We start from the raw sequence: 20,012 nt of genomic DNA, 5'->3' as shown, positions 1-20,012 counted from the left end.
GCTGGCAAACGTAAACGTTGTTCCTGTGCAACTGGAACACTGTCAACTCGACGAGGGCAGCGCTGTAATGGAACTCTGCATCTTTCATGTTTGGAAGGTGAGGGTGAGGTGAGGGGGATTCAGCTGCAACATGCAACTTCACCACTAGATGTCTCCCTTAATTCTACACACTGAACCTTTAAGCTCAATTATTCATTTCCTTAAATATTATAGTGGATCTTAAAAAAGCATGAGTTTGCTTTTAGAAAGACTTTTGATTTCACAGCAAATCATAGAGAATATATTAAACATGGGATTACAGGGACTATCTTTATGAATGAAAGGTATCCTCAGTGAAGCTGTTACATACTGTATCTGACCCTGAAGGCCCTTTATGAGACCAGGATCCCACTCTGGGTGACATCCAGCAGGAAAACCATGCAGAGATCAAATGGCACTATTCGTTTTCTAATATGCCATTAATCCTCCAAATCCATTTTTTGTTTTTGTTTTGCAATAATCAAATTACTCAACTTAAACAAAGACGTTTGACATGAGATTATATAATGCCAAAGGGAAACCTCTCCAAAGCAGGTGCAGCTTTATTACAACACAGAGCGTGTGGAAGAGAAAACAGACTTCATGTTTACCTTTTTGGTTAGATACACAGCCCCAGAACAAACGCTGCAGGATAGTTTAATGTTCACGGCTTCCTTCTGTTTCACCTGAAACAAAACAGTCCCTCTACTTCAAACACATTTCTTCTGTAAGTGTGTGACACTCACATGACTAGTTCAAACAGAACATCTCACCAAGTATGACAATAATGTCTGTGCTCCTTTGCAGAGTTGTGAGGGCTGAATGAACCACTTCCAACTGTCACGTGTGTTTGTGTGTGTGTGTGTGTGTGTGTGTGTGTCACACTCGTGCTACTCTACACATCAACGGGGTTTACCTGGTCCACCTCTCCAACAAAATGCTGTAAGGACGGACAGTTGTAGCTTGCCAACAGCACATCAAAGGCTCAGAGGGATCAGTGGAAAAAGTTGACATCAATGACACATTTTTCCAACACAAAGCAAAAGGCTAAAGTTCATAACGTCCGTTTCTTCCTTTATTTTTTTTTTTACAGTACATAAACCTCAGTGGGACATGGTTTGAGGGGTCACAGGTCACCCAAATGTTATACTGTAATATTATAAAAACCAATGCTTTGCTTCTGCTGCTGTTTTTAAAACAAAGAGTAATGACAGGTCAACCATTTCCCATACATTACGTAAGCTGCTTATGATGGCCAGAAGGGACAGAAGACATCTCAAGCAACTACAAGCGAACCATTATCATCCCTCACATTCACTGTTTACTCCCTTAATAAGCAATGCCCAAAGCTTTTTAACCCAGCACATGAAAGACGCAGGGGGAAGCAGCTGGATTCATGATTTATTTAAACTGCTTTGGTGCACCGGCATGTGCCGGGGTAAAATGCTTTGGAGACAGCCCAGTCGTCAAATCTTAATCTTCTTTATTTCATCACCCTTTAGTCTTTCTTCTCCTCCTTGTTCTCGTCGTCTGGGTTGTAGACACTGACAGTGAACTCGCCAGCTTCCTTTCCGTACTTGTTCTTGACCTTGAGGGCGTATTTGCCAGAGTCAGCCGTGGTGACGCAGTCGATCGCGATGCTGGCAAACTTCCCATGCTCCAACGTGAGCTTGATGTGGCTATCAGATACCAGCTCCCTTTCGTTCTTTGTCCAGCACACCTCGGGTAAGGGCTCACCCCAGACGTTGCCGGTCAGGTTCAGGGACTGAGGAGAAGAAGAGGGATGCAGGGTTTTTGTTGTGTTTCGTACACATTTAGATTTCTGAGGACAGAGATGCTCCAGGAAGGATGTGATGAAAAACAAAGTGGGTGCTGAGACAAAGCACTTAACACAAAGTGAGTATCTAATTAATTTACCTTGCCCTCTTGAATTGCAACCACATCTGGTAAGCCTCCAACAACACGAGCGCGGTCTACACAAGGAATACAAGAGTCAGCCAAGAACAACCTGAAGCATTTATTAGGTGCACGACCTAACAATCACTTGACTCTGCCTTTATGTCATAAAACATGCCACAGTATTTATTTACTCTTCTCTATGCATGAATGATGTTGCGATTTTTATTATCTGAAAACTTTCTTTTCTTCTATCTGTGGTGAATTAAGATTTAATAAAATAACTTAAAGTCTTAAAACTCCACAACTAAAAATTCTATTAAACCAAAGCAACCTCTATATCCTGAAATATGTTACACCACTTCATAAAGCATTTGGTTTCTCTCAGGAGAAACCAAAGAATAAATAATCACTTACTTCTTTCTGCAATTGCTGCCGCCCTGCGGAAGGAAGGAGTCGGACATTGTCAGAAACATCATAATTTTTTTCTCCTACGCTATACAATGCCAGGAAATGTATTTTGATTGCTTCTCAAAGGGCCCACACAGTACACAGACTATTTTTAGTTTGTGATGGCCGTTAATATTTATTTGTGTAAACATCCTCTTCAGACAGAAATACACAATTATGCAACACGAGGCGTCGTTTACTTACTTGAGCCTCTGGAATTCTTCAAATGCCTCTTCCCAAGCTGCACCAGAAGAAAAATCAATTTTGTTACAGAAAGGGAAAAATAGTCAGTGTTTCCTCTTTTCAATTTAAAAAGTTTAACTCACCCTTTCCAGTCAGCTCAAAGACTCTCTTTACTCCGTCCTTGCCATCAAAGATGTCCATAGTGTATTTGCCTTTGTCCTTCTCAGTGGGCTCATTGATCTTAAGCCAGAGCTGCTCTCCGGTGAATCCGGACTTAACTCTCTCTGAGGCGGCGATCTTTGCATCTCTGAAGGGGAAATGAGGAGAATAGCGATCATGTAAAGAATATTTTAAAACTAACTAAAACTGTGCAGCATCATGTACACTGAAAACCACGATTCAAATTGGAAACGAAAGCGATGATTCTAGCTAAGCTTCCTGCACAAACATCCGTATTCTAGTAAAACATGTGTTTTCATATAGTTCAAGAGTGACAATTATATTTACAAAATGATCAGAAAAGAATGTAGTATACAGTCGGGGAATACATACTTTTGGAGCCAACCAACACGCATTTCCTCATGGTGATATGTAACCGTGGAGTGGAGGACGATACCGTGTTCAGTGCTGAGGACTTTAATTTCACAGGAGGAGTTGGCTAAGAGGGGAAAAAAACATAAATCAGGAATTTATTTACAGCCCATTTAAAACCAAAGGATAAGGAAAATAGTAATGAAGCAATTCGTGGCTGTGAATAGTTCATGCTGAGGAAAATGTTGCACATTGGCACATTCTCTCTGTGGGTTTTTAATTATATGTGTAGCGCTTCATTGTGTGTGGTCATTCATTACTGCTTGATACGTGTGAAGCTAAATGACTCACCAATAACCCTGAACAGCTCATTCATTACAGTCTGATATCCTGGGGGAACAAAGGCGGCAGCAGTAATTAATGTCAGATTCGCCGATACTTCTTTTACCAGACTTACACCATTGATTTCCACTTTTTCATCAGTTTGAAAATTCGACTTCACCTGCGTCTGTCAGATTGAAGAGGCTCTTATCTTTGCCTCTGTCATCCCTCAGATGTACCTCATAAATACCGGCATCCGATTTGGAGATCTAGAGTTTGAAGTAAAAGCAACTTTAGTGTCCACAAGACAACAATACATTCCCTTTATCCCTCAAACTGAGGATAATACTGTGTAATTCTTAGGACAGATAACAGACAGAAGAACAGCCAGACAGAGACAATCTAGACAGAAAAGGCCAGCTTTTCTGTCGCCCAGGATGCTGCAGGCGGTGAAAGGAAAACATGGAAAAGGTAAGACGAGGAGGACACATGGAGAAATTATGGACATGAATTTATGGCGACAAAGATTATGTTCAGACTTTGGATCTTGGTGGTGGAGGAACTTCATCTGCAGGCGGCTTTTTTCCTCCTCTTTCTTTCTGTTTCTCTTGCTTAATTATCCACTGTGAATTAGACAGATAAGCAGGTTAATGGAGGTGCGAATGACGGACAGGAGCGCCTCTCCAGAGCTCATGCAATGACACCAATCCTCTCTTTCTGAGTGATGTTTATACAGTTTCAATGCAATGGTGCCTTGAAACTTCAATATAACTTCTCTGGCACTCGAATTCAAAACCTCAAAAAGACAAGAGCTTTCATGTTGGCCAGAGGAGTTAGATTGAATACAGTTAGAAATTAATAAATGAAAGAATGAATGACTGACGATGAATGAATGAAGCACACAGATAAACCATACGTTGCATTTGCATTGTATAGCCATAAATGTTTGAAAACACGACCTGTAAGCAATAAGAATCAAAATGTCGAAATAAGAATTAAAAGTAAAAATTTCAAAAATAGAGCGTTAGCTGGATCCAGTATACGTCTATTCTGTTTTCCAAGGATGACATGCTGATGTGCTGACTCCAGCACCGCTCAGGAGCGTGAATATTTAAAAAAATGTTTCATCATTTATGATTTTCTGTGTGTCAGAGAGGGAAGGTTAGCAGCGTAGCAACTAGTCTACCACAAAGATGGAAGCATAGCTGCACCAGCAGCATCACTACTTGCTCCGTACTCAGCCCACGACTCCTCACAAATAGCGGCCTGCGTATAATGGGCTGACCTTTCCGATATTAAAGGTCAACTCGCCCTCCTGTCTCTCGATCTTCTGGGCATCCTCATCATCGTCCGCAATCTCAATTTTGTCCTTGTACCAGGTGATCTCGGTCTCGGGTCTGACATTTCCGATCTGAGGAGCGAAAGAAGGGACGTGGGAATGAGTTGACTCAGCTAAACTGAGACTATTTACTGTATGATGGTCATACTTAAACATTAGTAAATAATATTTGCAGTTCCGTTTCTTACCTTGCATCTCAACAGCACATTACATTCTGGAGTGACAGCAAAGTCAAGGTACTCGACAAAGTGAGGACCTGTGGAGAGTCAATGGAAAATAACCTTAGAAACACTTGTGTAAATTGTGTTGAATTTATTTAACACTGAAGAAAGATCTCTCACCTTGTTTCCTGACCCATTCTGCCCTCTCAAATTCTGATTTCTTCTGAAGCTCCCTGAATTCTGGACAGGGGCAAAGAAAATGTGACAGTTAAATATCATATCCTAAATTCTTGAAATGTTTCGTTCCTGAAAAGTAAACTTAAGAAGACATGAGGGTGAAGAAAAGGTTGTCTTCTGCTGCCCCTCAATGGACATGTATCATAACTGCAGTGAATGCAACACACCCAGCAGAGCAAGGTGTTCAGTGTGTGTGATTAAAAAATGATCTGCAGGTTGCGGTGTCTGCTCTGTATTCAATACAATAAATTAATACAATTAATATTAACAGCATCAGTATGGATATTAAAGTATCATTTAAGTTCTTACCATCTCCAATGAGCACCAGGCTGGTTGCCCCCTTGGCCTTTCCATCCACCAGGTTAAAGGTGAACGTTCCCTCATCGGTGACCTCCAGAGAGTCCATGAACATCTCAATGATGCCAGTGGACTTGTCGAAGTTCATTGAGTATTTCTGGAAGAAATAAAGGAGAGTGTGTCACAGAGAAACACAATTCTATCAATCTGAAAGATTCTCCATATTAGAAGTACAAATTAGCCTGGAGTAGGATTCCGACCTTTCCCTGAGTAACGAGGACGTCGTTGAAGACGTATTCCACTTGGCAGGCAGAGCTGCATTTCTCCACCTGAGTCCAGAATCGCACGCAACCCTTCTCAAGCAACTCCATGGACATTTCTTTCTTGAAGGGAATAACTAGAAAGAACCATATTTATCAACACTCTTGTAGAACCAAATGTACTTTTATGACCACTGCTTGGAAACTACAATGTTCTTGACAAACATAGTTAAGACATGTTTCCAAACTATATTCAGAACAATATCTGCATTTTATAATAAAGCAGTGTAAGATCTGTGCTGTGTGGATATTCACCAGGGAACTTGTGTTCATGGCTGATGTCCAGGAGACGCTTGAGACCTGTCAAATAACAACGGCAGCAGCAAAGGGATCAATGTTATGACCTCTGCAATCATTCATCCAACTATTACTTAAATATTTCCACACCCCTGACAAAGAAGTTATTTGAGATAACATTTCAAGACAAACACACATATTTAAGCCTATGGGTGCAACACATGTTATAACCATATAACAGACATGAGCCTCTCTCACTCTTTTAGCACTTATGTCATCCATAGAAATATCAAGTGAATCAAGTTGCAGGGACGAAGGAGCAGAGGTTCCAACACCGTCGGCTGACTCACCCTCCTCGGTGAGTGTGTAGCTGGAGGAGATGCCGTCAGTGTTGGTGACCACACAGGAGAAGGTTCCCAGATCTTCCAGGGAGGGGCTGTTGAAGATGGCTCTGGACCTGGAGACGAGCGGTGACAAGCAGGATGTGAGGAAAATAAATGTCTTTCAGTTGTTTCCCGGGGAGCTGCATGACAAATGGTTCTCACATGTGGTGCTTACCTGCCGTGTTCATTGACAACAGTCAGCCGTGAGGAGTCTGTAATGGTCTCGTAATTCTTGGACCAAACAAACTCGGAGCTTTCATTCATCTCGGAGCATTCAAAGACCATAGAGATGATGCCATCATCGTCGACGTCCACATAAATGTCTTTGGTGCCTGAAAGCAGAGCCAATGGTTACTGTGTGTGTGTGTGTGTGTGTGTGTGTGTGTGTGTGTGTGTGTGTGTGTGTGTGTGTGTGTGTGTGTGTGTGTGTGTGTGTGTGTGTGTGCATCACTGATAGGTTACAGATTTCCAGTCTGGAAAAAATACAACTCCAAATATTTCTACACTTTCCAGGAAAACTCTACACTAAATGTGTGCGAGTTATGTAACAACCACACTCACCAGGGTGAGTCTGGGCCGGGATCGGACCCAGGACAGCCGATGCCTTTCCAACTCCAGCAAGATTTTGAGCGCGCACAGTGAAGAAGTAGGATGTACCAGCTTTCAGCCCGGTAATCTGGACAGTTGAAAACAACACTGATTCATTATTTCATAAACATATTTCTCATGAAGATACAACACTGACACATTGAAACCATCATTCATATTGTATTCACTTCCTCACCTTCATGTATTTCTTCTTGTTGGCCTTCTCATGGGCAGCCTTCCAGCCCTTCCCTCCAGCAGAGGTCTCCTTGAGATCCAAGTAGTACCCGTTGACAGGAGTGCGGCCCTCAAATGCAGGCGGCTCCCACAGGACCACGACAGAGGTGTCACGGACCTCCAGCACGTGGAGACCAACGGGAACACCTTGAAGGAGCAACAAGAACGTTTAGTAAGTGCTTCACCGGGCTTCTGAAGAATTGCAAGATACTTTAAATTTGATGAACATATACTTGGCATGCATATTTATATTGACAGTTCTTTTTCTGAGTACACAAAAAAATATATCCAAATCAAACAAAGAGTATTTATGCTCCAAGACATACTTCTAATGTATATTAGCAAACTATTTTAAATGTAATTCTGTAGTGTTTTGAGGAGCTTGCACTGCTTCGTTGTTGCTAACACAGTTAATTGTATCAATGGAATGTATTGTAAGTTGTTTTTTAAGTTGACAAAAGACAAAAGGTTTTCTGTTATTGTTGTACCGCATTTTACTCGGTTGTGATAATAATTGTTGTCAGCAAAACGTTTTCCGGTGCATTTATCGTACTTTGGACCAAGCTCTTGTCTTCTCCCTTATTAGTTGTATGCATTTTCCTCTGTGAAGTGTGCAAAGACACATCCACGTGATAACAACTGATCCCGACTTGTCTTTTGTAAATTGACTGTCTGTCTTAATGTCTTCCTTTACCTGGCACAGTAATGGTCCATTCCTTGCACTCCAGAGATGCACTGGCCAGAGAGGCCTTGCTCACACCTGCCATGTTCATAGCGCGCACCTGGAACTGGTAGAAGACGTTCTCCTTCAGGTTCTCAGCCTAAAGGAAGGCAAGTGCAGATCATGAGAAATTATTAGAAGTTCAGTTGTTACAAATACAATTAGTAGATAAACTTATTTGTGCACCACACAACGCCTACATTCAGTTCTGTGACTTACTTTGTAGGTGGTTGTAGTCAAAGCTTGGTGGTTCATTTCATGCCATTTCCCCACAACCTTTCCCTTCACAGTCCTGTAGTCCACAAAGTATCCCCTGATATCAGCCCCTCCATTGTTAGCAGGCGCGGTCCAGCCCACCACCATGAAGTCCTTGACGGCCTCCAGCAAGGTCACACCAGTGGGCCTCCCAGGGACGGCTATAGATAGAGTAGATAAGGTGGTCAGTACTGGTATGAGTTATTGTAAAAGACAGAGTGTGAAAAAGAAGTGAGTCAAAGATCATTTTTCAGATATTCAGCCCTTACTTATTTATCATTTCCTTGAATAATAAATTCTGTCCTAAACATAATCCCATACAGATGACCTGGTATTTGCCGAATATTGCACAGATCTTAGTGGTCATTAGTGTTCAGACATCACAGAAATTACTCACGCAACTGCTGAACATGCTTTGCACACAGAGTTATTTCAATGTATAATGTACTTACGCTCGAGGCCAGAAGCCGGCTGACTCTCATTAGGTTCATGCTCTTTAAGAATCACAATGTTTTAGCCTTCAGCGTGGCCATGCACCTAGAGGCACCCCTGAAGAGTTGTCAAACAGCAAAACAGAACCCGAGCAAAATCCACTTTATACAGAAATCAATACCTACACAGAGAAAAAGCATTTTTAAACAGGATCTCAATTGTTATTTAATCGACTATTAAATGGGAAACAGCAAAATGACAAAATCCACTGTTAGTAATGAGCATGTCATGCAGGCACATGCAATTACACCCACGAGCAGTCACATACAAACAAATGTCACTTGTGTGCATGGCATTCATGATATGAGGGAATTGGCAGCAAAAGAGGAGATAATATCTAGAGAATGGATGTGAAGTAACTGAGAATTATGATTCAATGTGTTTGATTAGTTAACAGGAAAGAATAGATGAAAGTTAATGGACGTAGATGAGTTTAGAGAATCTCATGGCTCAGAGGTCGTGTGTATGGATTTGAATCTTAATGACAAAAACAGGAATGAGTCTGTGCAGCAATTATTCCTGGGAGAAATAAATGAGGAGAGAAAATGTCTATGGGCAAAGTGAGAAATGGAAGTGAGTTCTGATGGGGACACTCACCGATGGCAGCCTTCACAACCACAGCATCAGAATCGTGGGAGCTGTGGCTGTAGCCAGCAGCATTCACTGCCTTCGTCCTGAACACGTAGTTTTCTCCAGTGGTCAGGCCATGGCACACAAACCTGTACATAGGGAAGAGAGTTTGATCGTATCAACAGAAGAAGAACGGGGCTAGTGCCAACCTTCACATTTTTTAAACTTTTGATTTATACCTTTAATATTACAAATTACAATGAATAATACTTTGGGCCTTGTGTGGATTGTGAGAGAAAAACTTAAAACGTGTCTTGAAACAGTAAACTGGCCAACCTGGTCTGCTTGACAGGCTTGTTGTTGCATGGCATCCAGACATCAGAGCCGACCACGCTGCATTCAATATAGTACCCAACCAGGTGTGTGACTACTTTTGAGGCCCCCCATAAGACAGCCACTGAGGTGTCGGTGTTCCTGATGGCCACTGGGTTGCCCGGAGCGCTGGGCAGGTCTGTTGAGAACAAGGGACATAAGAGTAAGTAAGAAAGACAGACAGGGTGTTAGACTTACTACAGTGAAAGTTCATTATGATATAGGCTTAAGGTCATATTGTCCAGCCCAATGCAGAAATGTGCTGATAAACTGTGACACCTATACAGTCTTGCAGGCTCACCCAGTTTATCTCCGACTGTGATCTCTCCTGTGGAGACGGAGGCCTCGCCCACGCCAGCCGAGTTGCTGCAGCGCACACGGAAGCTGTAGGATTTACCCTCCGCCAGGTCAAACAGGGCAAAGCGGGGAGACTTGACTGGCATACTGGTGTTCACCCTCTGCCAGGTTTCTGTTCCTGCAATACACTGAGGTAGAGCCAGCGACGTGTCAGACTGATGACAATAGGCATTTAAAATACATTCTAAACAGATAAAAACAGAAAAATAAACAGATTACGGAGCAGCAGAAATATAATCACTGTCCCTGTAGCATAAATAAAATTCCTCGTTATAACAATAATCAAAATAACACTGGGCTCGGAAGCAAACAATCAAATGTAGTTCGCTTTCTCCTCACCTTCTCAATATAATACATGACTCCTTCATGACCTCTCTGGACTGGGGGCTTCCAGGCGAGCACCACATAGCTCTTGGTCGCCTCAGTAACCACAACATCCGATGGTTCTCCAGGGACGAAGCCCACTGAAGAGACGAGAGGACCAGGAGACTAAGTACAAGATGCTCAAATACCAATCTATCAACATGAAAAGCCATTTGCCTGGTGAAAATATAAAATAAATAGTCAGAATGTCCGATTTTGATGCGTAACAGTGTTGACATGTCACCACAGAAACATTGCAGACAGTACACTGAAGTTAAGGTTCGATACCCAGCTCTACACCTTGTATCATTGAACTAACAGATTTTGATGTTGTCGTACCAGTGGGATCCTCCTCGGTAAACTTGATCATCCCAGTCCAAGGAGCTAAGGGACCAGCTGTTGAGGAAAATAAAAAAAGAATTGATTAGAAATGCATTTGCTGGCCTTTTCAGCAACATTTCAGCAGCACTGAGTCCCGAACCTCTGAGGCGACCTCTGTCGGAGTGATCCATGGCGACCACGGCCTCAGAGACGCGGGACGGACGGCTGACTCCTGCCATGTTCAGGGCCGTCACCCTGAAGATATAGGAGTGGCCCTCCACCAGCCCTGTGACGGGGAAGCGGGCGTACTTCACCGGGGTGTCATTGCACTGAGCCCAGTGATGGGTGCCTACCTCACACCTGTCAACACAAGACACACACACAGGTGATGTACAAATTACATGTGTGACGCAAAAGTAAGTCTTATTAGATGATTGAAGAAAACATCTGTCTCATTAGGACGTCACTGACATGTCCAATCAATGAACTGCTCATTATTCATGTGATCTGCTCACACAGTAAGTGAATGACTGACTGACAGTGACAGGAGACAGGTAGGAATGTATGTAGGTGTTATTCAGCTGGAAGGTAACGACACATCTGTCAAGGATTCAGTTCGATGGAAATCTGGGAGGAATTTGAGGCAAGTGCCATGTACACAGAAACACCAAAAACAGTCCTGTATGTCCAAGTAATTATGATGGATGGATGATGGACAGATGGATGATGGACAAATGGATGATGATGGATGGGGGACGAACAGATGTATGATGATGGATGATGATGGACGGATGATGATAGATGATGATGTATGGATGATGATGGATGATGGACAGAGTCACGACAGAGTTTGCTGACGCACCTGTCGATGTAGTATCCGAGGATGGAGCTGCTGCCCTCCACCGCTGGCTGCTTCCAGGTCACCACCACATAGTCCTTGTTGGCGTCATGACAGCGCACATCCAGGGGGGCCACGGGAACCCCCTCCACCTCCACATCGGCATCTGGCGCAACAAGACACACACACACACACACACACAGTGAGTGAGTAGTGCAGTTTCTATATCAGGCTGAGCCCCATTACGTACTCAGTCTCCATTTTCTGACCTACTTATGCCTTTACAGTACAGTGTGCGAGGCAGCGCTGTGCCGATCTATGATAGATTCATTTATTTCTTGGTAACACAAAACAAATTCAGAAGATTCTCTCTTGTGCATAATCCTGCAGATTTTTGGTGCAGGCACGTCACACTCTGCGGTGACTCTCCTGACATGCAGACAGATTTAGAAGCGACATCGCTCAGAGGAAACCAAACACCTCAGAAAGAGCGTCATGACACTCAGAGACACTGCAGAACGGAAAGGCTCTCTACCGAATCTGTCCTGTATGTGGAGTAATCCGTAACATGCTGTATTACACACTGTAAACTTTCAATGCACGAATCTAAAAAGCTACATTTCTAAGGTGCCTCTCTTTTGTGATTGTGGTACTTTACCTCTGACGAACACATAAGCAGAGTATGTGTCAAAGCCAGATTTGGTGTTGACGCGCAGGGTGTACATGCCCTCATCTTCCTTGTTGAGGTGGACAAGAGTGAGAGTGGCACGGTCACCAGACCAGTGGGAGTGGACCCATTTGGAGGGCTTCAGGGGGACGGCTGACGGGAGAAATCCAAACAACAGAGGTGTGATTAGCGACACATGGTGGATTAATAATCATACTAAAAGACTGCACGCTCTACTTACAGTTTCTGTACCACACGACCTCAGGCTGGTATTTCTTCACGGTGGGATAAACGATGACAGTGCAGCCCAGACTCAGGGTCTCACCCTCGCTGCCAAAGGCCACTTCAAATTTGTCGATGATGGTGGTCTCGAAGGTGACACCGTGCTCAGCGCAGAAACCATCTGCACAGATGGAAGAATAATATAAAATTTAAATTAATATTATAAAAAAACGTGACCTAATGAAGTCACAGGGTCACTGCTGTTCTTCTGCTGCAGGTTAAAAACTAGAATTCACGACCTGTGGTTGTTTTCCGCCACAAACCAGTGCCGTTTCAGTCTACATGCATTTTTCCTCCCTGACTCATATGAGGTCAAAATTGGCTTCAACTGAACATGTTTGTAGCCAATTATTCAAAATGAGGCCCAATTTTGGATTTAGCCAATGGATCTAGCTCCTGATCCTGTGTCTATGAAAGTATTTGTATATAAATGGGATGAAATGTCCGGTTGATGTGGTAAACAGTTGTGTATTCAGACATCCAGCAGATGTTACCATTCATTTGAAAATGTGCTTCTGGTCACAAGGGACATTTTAGTCCAATATTCACTTTCCATTTAGCTCTGTTTTTGAAACGTATGTGAAATTCATTATGTGCCAAACACAAAGTGTCCTTGTTATGCCTCAAAGAAATTAAATCAAAAGTGACTCACGTGGTTTAGCCTCGAGTGGACCTGCTTCCTCTTTTTCCTGGAACCCTGCAAAGAAAAATATCTAAATCAGTAACCTGTTGAAAAAATATAAATCTATTTTTGACAACATTAAAACATACGATTTTCCTGCTGTCAAACACTGATGCCATTTGACCTCTGACAAACACTCTTCCAGACACAACTGGACCACGCTGTGTTTACAACGGGCCTATTTTCACCCTCCACTCTGACCTGTGACCTTTAGCTGCAGGAAGAGGAACTGAAACAGACCAGACAGCCTCGGGACTTACTTTTGACAACAATGGTGGACACAAAGGAAGATTCTCCTTTCACGTTGAGTGCAGAAACCTGATACTGAGCAGTGTCGAGGAAATCACAGCTGAAAAGGAAACAAATCACTGGCATCTCCTCTGCATTGAATATTTCCCACTCAAAACACTCAGTTTGTTGTAGCGTGCATTGTGGACACATGTCATTGATACTGACGGCGGCTACGCAGTGTGAGCTGAAGGATTACCTACTTCTTGATCTCCAGGGAGTGCATGTTGTAATTGCTCTCTGCCGTGTACTTCTCGGAATAGGCCTTGGCATCAATGAGCACATTGTTTTTGTACCTTGAAGACAGCAGAAAGACAGCGGGTTTATTTTTACCGTTGCCCTCAGAGTGTGTAATTGCAGAGGGAGGGTGTGTGCGTTCAAGTTGCGACTGAGGAAAATAAGACGAGAGCTTTGGACAGAAACTTCTCTGTGACTCACTCACGACCGATCGCCCTCATCAGCATCTTTTTGCTGGTGTGACTCATAGAAGGTGGGGACCAGTGAGCTGGGAAAAATGTCTTACCAAGCGATCCTGGGTTTGGGCCACCCGGCCACGGTGCAGTGCAGCTTGACGGTGTTGCCCTCCCAGACCGTCTGTCCACGGGGCTTGACAATAAACTCTGGAAGGTGTGTGAGGCTGTCTGGGTTCATTTTCTTACGGAACTCGGACCACTCTTCCATCTACGTGACACGAGATTGAAGCCAGACTCTGAGATTAAGTGCAGGATTACTGGGGTTTTTATGAAAAGATGATTTAACCTTAACAGTGGAAAACAATCAAACAAAAGAAGGATGTACCGTCTTGCTCAGTTGAATACGCTCGGCAGATTCCCTGACATGCATAGTTCTGGTCTTCTTCTCCACTTTCACTTTCACGTCCACAGCCTCGCGGGCCTCCCTGACAAACAGGTTCCTCATGGCCACATAGTTGATCCCCTCCTCCACATGCTCCTCCTGGGCCTCCATCAGACCCCGAACCACTTCATGACTAAGGGGGAGGAAGGAAAAATATCTTTCAAAACATAAAACAACAGATTTTTCTCTCTCATGTGCATGTTTGGCTTCACTCACCTGGCTCGAAATACAGGTATGACATAGCCGATAACTTCTTTGTCCGTGTCCATCGCCAGGTAGGTGCGTTTGGCTCTCAGGGATTGCACTCTCAGTTTAGCCACCTCCTGCACCTTCTCTGTCTTCACAGAGGTCTTAAGGCTTAGAGGTCACAGACAACAATAAAATCAGATACTGTGCGTGGCAAATTCATACAATCAAGTACAGTTCATGGTGTGTTTAATTTTACTTACTCATTCAATCCAACAATCAACAAATACTAATAACTGCAGCTGAAAACAGTCTCTCTTCACTCCTGTTTGAGTCACGTTTGCTAAAAACAACAATATCACTCTTTTCTTTTAAATAAACTTGTTAAAAACGTATGTCTGTGTCATCCTGGGGCTCATGAAGGTACATTTTTGTCAAAACACTGCTGAAGGAACTGAGATGTACTGTTTTATATGTGCAATTGACATTTTGGAGGCTGGAAAACTTTGCTGCATTGTACAGAAAGGTGTTTTGAATATTTCATCCATCCATCAATAGAACAAAAATACAGAGAACGACGCATAAAAGATGGAAGAAAGAAATCTTTAGTGCGATGTAAAAATATGAACATGAACCACGCTGCCTCTCTGCATCTATAAAACTTTAAATAAATGTTTCCGGTTACATAAACACCCATTCAGAATATGCTGTGGTGCTCAGAAAAGGAAGGTGTATTTCTGTCCACCTTTGAGGACCCTGACCCATATTACACTCTGACTCATTTACCTATCCGGCTCTTGGGCCTCCCTGTTATCTGCTCGGTTTAAAAAAGAAATAAACAAAGGAGCCGGAAGTGTTGGATATGAAGCAGGGTGGACGTTCACCCCAAAGCCCTGCATCCAATCGTAAACTCTGCCACGTCTGCCCCACTAAGTTGTTGGGCCTGGAGGAGTAGCAGCGTAGCACGGCTGTGATAAGCCATGGGATCAATTCAGCGGAAGGGGATGAATGCACAGCAGGGAGCGGCAGATGGAGAGAGTCTCACAAAAGATTTCTGCAGCGCCAAGAAGTTATTTCCACTTCTGACTCATCGAGCTTGTCGAGGGGAAAGTCTCTGGCTCGGAAAGTCAAAGGTATAAAAAGTTTTGGTGCTGATAAAAGCATTTTGTTCTTGACTGGCTCAGAGGCCACAGTAGGTGTCAATCAGAAGATCTTAACGATAAAGGCTCCAACTTCCATGCAGCAAATTGCATAAAGGAGAGTGAGTGCAGGTAAAAAATCAACTTTTTCTACGTAAAAATTCAAACCCAACCAAGATCAATGACTATTAAATGTCCGTGGAGGCCAATGGTTTACAACATCTTGAATCACATACAGCGTCTTTCCAGTCGGCCTAACGGCAGCGTCTCATGTCCTCCCTACAGAAATAGCACAACCGTCCATAAATAAATCCGGCAGCCGCTCGCTCCAGCTGAAATTCCTTCCTTGACCCCTTTAGAAAACGACCACGGTTCCAACAAGAGGACTGAGCCCTGCAGCTTGAAGCACAAAGACTCTCTCACCACTTTACATGTTGTCAGGCCTCAGTGACACAATGGATCATTTCTGAGGTGCTGCACTCGACAGCTATTGATTATAGACTTGTTTTGATAGAAAGCATTTCACTCAGACAGCCTGTATGATAGACTATGGAGACATTTCAATCAAGCCTGGTTCGATTCCAACACAGGATTTCACAATAAAGTTGAAATTAAATACAATATCAGTATGTAAATGAGGCAGATTTGGACCAATTTCCATTTTCTTGACAACGTACAGTGATATCTCCTGCGTTTATCACCATAACAAACCTGTGACATAAACATAAGGCTGGAGAGGGTTGTTATCTACAGCTCATATCTTATATCAGGATTAGTTTGAATGAACACTTGGAACACTTGTTGAACTAACAGGCGTTACCTCCGCCAAGGACATGATTTATGATGTTTGCTTTCTGTTTGTTTGCATGGGAGCAGGATTACATAAAAAAACTGCTCAACTAATTGTAGATGGGCGGGGGTGTGACCCGAGGAAGAGCCGATTAAACCTAGTGTGGATCTGGATCAGTGGGCGCATTTTTTTTCTTCACTTTCTTTAACATTGCGAGATCGAGTATTCATCAATATTTTCATTGATTTCTCAGAGAATAATTCTTGGATCTTGATGAAAAAAATCAGATATTTTTGAATGTGTACAGTTTGGTGATGATTCAAATAAAAATCCCAATGTAGTGAATTGAATCATAAGGAGACTGCTGGGCTGAGCTCTACTGGGTGCCATGTTATTCTTATTTGATTATTATGCTAAATATTAACTGTTAATCAAGTCACTGTTGGGTCACATAGTAAAGATGTTTACAATGGGCATTCAAATATACAGTGCAGGTGAAAGTTGCTTAATGTATTAATGTAACTTCATATCTAAGATTTAACCCCACAAATGACAGAATAAAGTATTTGTTAGAAAAACTAACTTATTAGTAATTAACTGATGATCAAAACTGTAAAAAACTGAACTTAAGTGACTGTTTCAGTTGGTGTTGGTTACTGAATTTTAAAAGGCTCCAAAATAGCGTATAGACAAACTAATTAACTTCAGAATACACAGGTACACTGTTATACAAGTAATGTATGTACTACACTATAGATTATCAGCATTACAATAGACCCGGAGATGAATTTGTAAATATTAACGGTTTGGAGAGTAAACTGTTCAAATGTTGGGGCTGAGATCTTGAAGAATAGCATTTTTTGAAATCTTGGGAATGGACAAACAACTAAAATATCAGAGACTTGAACTTGGTCCATGAGACTAAGAAAAGGTTCCTCTGCTGCAGCATGCAGGGGAATGAGATGTAGTCTGACAAAAACATAAAACCCCGACATCATAAAAGGTGGACATCTACGGGTGGATGACTACGAGTACACCAGAGCCTTAAAGTACAGTGCTGAATATTTGAAAGAGGTCCGCTTGAATGCATTCGTCCCTCCCTGGGTTATGGAAGCGGCAGGGCACATCCAGCCTCATTCTTATTTTACAGTTTTCAAATATCAGCCATCAGCGTCTTGTGTCACTCCCACGCTCTTACCGACGGCTGGTGGTCTTGGACGAGGTGAACGACTGCTTGCTAACAGAAGACTTGGTGTTGAGGAAACAGCTGCACTCATAGTGATGCTTCTGCAGCTGCTGCTTCTGCTGATGCTGCTGCTGCTGTTGATGCTGCTGCGTCTGCGTCTGCGTCTGCAACTGCGTCTGCGTCTGCATCTGCGTCTGCGTCTGCGTCTGCAACTGCGTCTGCGTCTGCATCTGCATCTGCGTCTGCGTCTGCGTCACTTGTAAAGATCCTGACATCCTGAGGGCCACTGTGCCAACTTATAATGTCAGACTGTCCTTTACCAGCTCTGTGAATCAACCTCATTGTTATTATTGTAGACTGATTTCTGATTGTCGGGTTAGGGTGAAGTTAGCCTACGACACTACGTGGTGGTTAGGTTTTAAGAAAGCACCCAGCAATAGTTAAACATGTGCTAGATGGTGTTATGGTTTTATTTTTTGCAGCAGTTGAAGTGTTAGCTCTGGTTAAACTCTAGTTCTACTGGGTTAAAGGAAGTAGCAGTAGGTAGGGAATAAACAGATTTCTCAGCATCTACATCTACATTTTCTTTCTTCAAAAATAATAAAAATAAAATTTAAAAGAATTTAAATGGTAAACCAACTGGTAAACAAAATGGGATTGGTTGTGATCCACGGGAAAAAAGGTTCAATACTATGAGTCCGGATGTCGTAATTCATTTTCAGGCTTTGGCCGATGACAGTATTAATACTGCAACATATGATTATATGCTTAATTAACTACATTATTGATTATTTTCTTCAGGACATCAAAAACAACAAAACCTGCCTGTAAAAATATCTTAAACCTCTGTTGACATATTCAAAAAATGGTCTGAATTCAAAGGTTTCTCCGTTTCCTGTCGCAGAAATCAGGCACATGATGTAATTTGAGAACCAGGAACAAGTACATTTCTGAATTTAAAGAAAATGTTTTAAACCATGATCAAAACTACTGCCTGATTTAATAAACTAATAGTTTCACCTTAGTAGGTATTGCTCAAGTTAGACAGCTTGAAAACATGAACAGCCTCTACTGGGCACAGGCCCGTCACCATATAACCAAAGGTAGATGATGTAATCACAGGATGTGTAGATTATGGCAGCAGATTTCAAACTGTGCTCTCTGATTGTTGTGCCCTTGAGCAACACATAATGCAGGAGGCGTTTGCCACCTTTACTAATCAAGAAGAGCTGGAAACTGTAAAGTGGTCAGTTTGCCTCAAGGGCACACAGATGAGATTTAGCTGTTTAAAGTAAAATGAAATATTAATTGAAAGGATTAGCTCTTCTTCATTGACTACGTTTCACTGCAAAGGACACATGCAAACTAAACTACATGAGCACAGAAGCTACAATGATCACCTGTTAGTATAAAGGACAATAACACTTCATGGATTTAAATAACAAGAATAATTGAAAAAACAAATAGATAAATACATAGGTTGAAATTAGGCCTCAAGCCTTAGTGGTTAGGAGCTTTAACATATGACTACATTACATAACATTATCGTAACAATCCTTAAGTTTAAGAGACACCCTTATAAAAGAAATAACAATATATATATATATATATATGTCACTCACCACAAGTGAGAACCCACCAATCCGCAGTAGTTGAGAATAAGAGAAATAGATGTGTTAATTCCAAAAGTGGCCAAAGCAGGTTGGGATCGAGGCAAAGCAGCAGGGTGAGGGGCAGTGGACAGGACGGCAGTCCACAGAACAAAAATAATGCTGCCACTCGGCAGAATGCACAAGACACCGTCAGGACCTTTTAAGGCTGCGGCAGTTTTAAATTTAGACCATGAGACCACGAGAAGGGTTCAGCCTGAGGAGCCTGAGGAGCCTCTCCTAGGCCTGGCCCTCTACCCCCGGGTGCAGCCCCTCAGAGGGGGGGGGTGTCTCTGGTGGGCTCTGGTAGATATATGGTAAAATGGTAGAAGTGAAGAAGGGCCACAGTTGCAGTTCAGTTAGGATGAGATGAATTGTTTCGAGGTAACTTCAGGGTTCATGTTCGGGGGCCCTAAGGTCAATTAACTGTATTTCACCACATGTACACACCAGCCAACATTAATGGTGACATGAGTGTGAGCTCAAAACTCTTTATTATTATTACCTTGATTTACCTAAAATTAACCTTTGTAAATGTACTTGTTAAAGACCAGTAATAACAAGTGTGTCTTTAGTATGTCATTCACACACAACACACAAAAAACGAATAAACTGAAGTTCTACTTTGTTCAATTTACACGTTTGTAATCTGTTTGTAAAGTGACTGCTGCCCCCTCGTGGTAGAAGATATAAACCACAGCATTTGTAGTTTGGACATATAAATCACCAAAATATAAACAACCAAAATATAAATAACCAAAATATGAATAACGAAAATATAGATAGCTGAAATATGAATAACCA

At 42.4% G+C, this 20,012-nt stretch overlaps 1 protein-coding gene across 2 annotated transcripts; it reads right to left on the bottom strand.

Annotated features, from left to right (window-relative positions):
• Window positions 1-1,071: 1,071 nt before the first annotated feature.
• myom1a (myomesin 1a (skelemin)) lies at window positions 1,072-19,339 on the bottom strand. 2 transcript variants are annotated; one of them, XM_034613598.1, is made up of 38 exons: window positions 19,182-19,339; window positions 17,572-17,884; window positions 14,475-14,615; window positions 14,202-14,391; window positions 13,927-14,084; window positions 13,607-13,699; window positions 13,376-13,464; window positions 13,086-13,130; window positions 12,393-12,554; window positions 12,143-12,304; window positions 11,509-11,650; window positions 10,807-11,006; window positions 10,665-10,721; window positions 10,302-10,426; window positions 9,907-10,090; window positions 9,570-9,744; window positions 9,261-9,382; window positions 8,136-8,332; window positions 7,890-8,016; window positions 7,158-7,342; window positions 6,935-7,049; window positions 6,549-6,705; window positions 6,341-6,447; window positions 6,009-6,053; window positions 5,694-5,830; window positions 5,446-5,590; window positions 5,080-5,139; window positions 4,927-4,994; window positions 4,685-4,810; window positions 3,939-4,022; window positions 3,581-3,668; window positions 3,430-3,468; window positions 3,100-3,205; window positions 2,691-2,854; window positions 2,569-2,605; window positions 2,332-2,354; window positions 1,936-1,991; window positions 1,072-1,783 (listed from the first exon to the last, which is right to left on the bottom strand). In XM_034613598.1, exons 2-38 carry the CDS (start codon window positions 17,832-17,834, stop codon window positions 1,517-1,519), a joined length of 4,641 nt encoding a protein of 1,546 aa, XP_034469489.1. In that variant the 5' UTR covers window positions 17,835-17,884; window positions 19,182-19,339; the 3' UTR covers window positions 1,072-1,516. The 2 variants fall into 2 exon arrangements, with proteins under 2 accessions (XP_034469489.1, XP_034469490.1); XM_034613599.1 differs by lacking the exon at window positions 3,939-4,022.
• Window positions 19,340-20,012: the final 673 nt, after the last annotated feature.

This window comes from Hippoglossus hippoglossus, chromosome 17 (genome assembly GCF_009819705.1).
Source record: "Hippoglossus hippoglossus isolate fHipHip1 chromosome 17, fHipHip1.pri, whole genome shotgun sequence".
Taxonomy (NCBI): Eukaryota; Metazoa; Chordata; class Actinopteri; order Pleuronectiformes; family Pleuronectidae; genus Hippoglossus; species Hippoglossus hippoglossus.
This window is presented reverse-complemented; position numbering and strand designations above follow the sequence as displayed.